This window comes from Mus pahari, unplaced genomic scaffold, assembly GCF_900095145.1.
Source record: "Mus pahari unplaced genomic scaffold, PAHARI_EIJ_v1.1 scaffold_12823_1, whole genome shotgun sequence".
In the NCBI taxonomy this organism is placed as follows: Eukaryota; Metazoa; Chordata; class Mammalia; order Rodentia; family Muridae; genus Mus; species Mus pahari.
This window is the reverse complement of record NW_018393448.1, coordinates 13585-16433: the sequence shown is the minus strand read 5'-3', so window position 1 is coordinate 16433 and position 2849 is coordinate 13585. Positions and strand designations below refer to the sequence as shown.

Below are 2849 nucleotides of genomic sequence, written 5' to 3'. Positions count from 1 at the left end.
ACAATTATTGGAGGAAGAAAGAGAAAGAAGTACAGGGCAAAGAATTCGTGCTGCATTTGATCAAAACATATAGGCATTTATGAAATTCTCAAGCAATAAAAATATTTTTTAAAGAAGAAAATGTACAAAATGGAAGAAAAAACTGAACACTTCAAAGTGTTTTTTCTCTTCCTTTCATATGTAATCAAATGTTATTTTCATATTGTCTGATGTCCCCTTATTTCATTTCTATATTTCTGACTCTTTCATATTGTTCAAGTCCACACACTTTCTGAACACTTATGGATTCAAGTGTATATGTATCTTTCTCTCATGTAAGAAAACATAACTAATTCATCTATTTTTTTTTATAATATTGTGATTCAGTGAATATAATATTCAGGACATTTCTTTCAGAATTCAACAATGATTCCACTTAAGATATACATCTAAAATGTCCATCTGTTGTCTTGCCAGAGGAATGTAATAAAGAAATCTGCCTCCCTTTCAGATATGGATCAATGCATCAAGTGTCCTGAAGATCAGTATCCAAATAAGCAGAAGAATTACTGTCTCCCGAAAATTACAGCATTTTTGTCCCATGAGGATACTCTGGGAGCTCTTTTGGTTTCCGTGGCCATTAGTTTATCTGCCTTTTCAGCCATGATTTTAGGATTATTTATCCACTATAGGGACACACCCACTGTCAGAGCAAATAACAGAAATCTCAGTTATCTCCTCCTGGTTTCTCTAATGCTCTGTTTCTTTTGCTCATTAATATTCATTGGCCAACCTAGCACAGTCACTTGTGTCTTGAGACAAATGATTTTTGGGGTTGTATTTTCTGTTGCTGTGTCTGCTATCTTGGCAAAGACTTTCATTGTGGTTGTGGCCTTCAAAGCCATCAAACCAGGAAGCACATTACAAATGTGGATGGTGACCCGACTTTCAAATGCTATAGTCTGCTGTGGTTCCATCATTCAAGTGTGCATCTGTGCAGTCTGGCTGGGAACATATCCCCCTTTCCCTGATGTTGACATGCACTCTGAGTTTGGGAAAATCATTCTCTGGTGTAACGAGGGGTCCACCCTTGCCTTCTATTGTGTTCTGGGGTACTTGGGCTTTCTGGCCAGTCTCAGCTTGCTTATTGCTTTTCTGGTGAGAAGGCTACCTGACAGNTTCAATGAGGCCAAAACAATCACATTCAGCATGCTGGTTTTCTGCACTGTGTGGATTTCTTTTGTACCCACTTACCTGAGCTCCAAAGGTAAAACCATGGTAGCTGTGGAAATTGTTTCAATTCTGACCTCCAGTTCTATCTTACTGCTCTGTATATTTGTTCCCAAATGCTATGTGATCCTACTGAGGTCAGGTGGTCATTCTAGAAAGAAGTTTTTTAAATGACTTCCTCCTTAAGGCAAAAGAATTTATTGTGATTTCTGTAAAATTGACTATATAGAACTAAAGATTCAAAAGAGTGGTGTGAAGTCAATGAACTTTTCTCTACAATGGCAAGTGCTATTTATTCAAGTGTCCCAAGTTCCAAGTGGATGGCAGTTATCTCACATCCTGTTTGGAGCTCATCTAAAAGATTATGTAACTGTTCATTAAATATATGTTGCTAATTAATTTTCTCAGACATTCAATTGTTTTGTAAATGGGCAAACTGCCGAAATCACTATGTGGTTAATGGAGAATACACATTATCCAGTAATCTCTCAAAAACAGTACAAATCCATTACTATCCATGATTATGATTTATAAATACATGGAGGAATAATGTCATGAACTCTTTAAAAACGTTTCATTACATAAATAATCTATTTGTGCAGTTTCACTTAAGAAATATTACAATAATTAATGACACTTTTTTGTTCCTCAAGAATGTTCCCTTCATTGCAGTTCTCCAGAGGAAAGCCTCACTGTGAGCCTTGTGTTAATTCTTTGCTGTCATAAATATTAATTTCTATCCTTAATTTGTACATTGTTAAAATTGTCAGTTTTCAGACATGTATAGATATGGCACACTTTATATTTTCTCTGATTTATTGCCTTTCCTAAGCCCCCTTTAGGAGTTTACACAAGTAGTTTTATAACATAACTATATTGAGTCTATTCTATGGTTTAATATCAAATCTCTCTATGTCAAATTATGTTAACCTTCATGGTATAATTTGGAACTTTTATCATTTTTCCTATTGGAAGCAAAGTTTCTTCTCTCTCTCTTTTTTTTTTAAGCCATCCCATTTCTTCTATTTCTATATCAGTCTACTGGTATATATTCATACAGATTATCTAGAATTTCAGTTTACAAGCATTATTTTAGCAAAAATATTTTTGTCAGGACCACCTAATTTTTTTTCTAAATTATATTTGAATAATTCGGGCCTCAACCACAGTAGCTATCTAAAAGATGCAATCGGTACAATCTACTTAGTCTTTGTCACACTTAAGTTTTATCACATTGCAATTATGAAATAGTATCTCCTTTTATTTTAACTTACATTGACATGGTACATAATCAGATTATAGTTTATACTTTTTTGGGAAATTCTCTGGTTCAAGAATGATAAAAAATATTTTAGTTTTTTCATCCCATCTAGGACTTTCTGGGCTTCTTCAATATCTAGATTAATGTTTCCTCTTTCTTGGCTGTTCTCTGGATTCGTCCTTGAAAATTTTTTCCCTTTGTTCTCTGTTAGCTACATCACATAGTGTAACAATAAATAGTATTCAATACTTATTATCCCTTAAATTTTATTTTATGTTTTATTTGAGAGAAGGGGGTGGATATGATTGTCTCTCTATATATCTTTAGCACTCCCATCTCTTAGCACAATTCTATATTCATTTCTACTAAAAGTGTTTGG

General features: G+C 34.0%; 1 protein-coding gene across 1 annotated transcript; it reads left to right on the top strand.

Annotated features, from left to right (window-relative positions):
* Nucleotides 1–456: 456 nt before the first annotated feature.
* LOC110315541 (vomeronasal type-2 receptor 26-like) lies at nt 457–1383 on the top strand (the record flags this gene model as incomplete). Its single annotated transcript, XM_021189574.1, has 1 exon — nt 457–1383. A coding segment is annotated over one exon (927 nt), but the record flags the coding sequence as incomplete, so codon positions are not given.
* Between the last annotated feature and the right edge of the window lie 1466 nt (nt 1384–2849).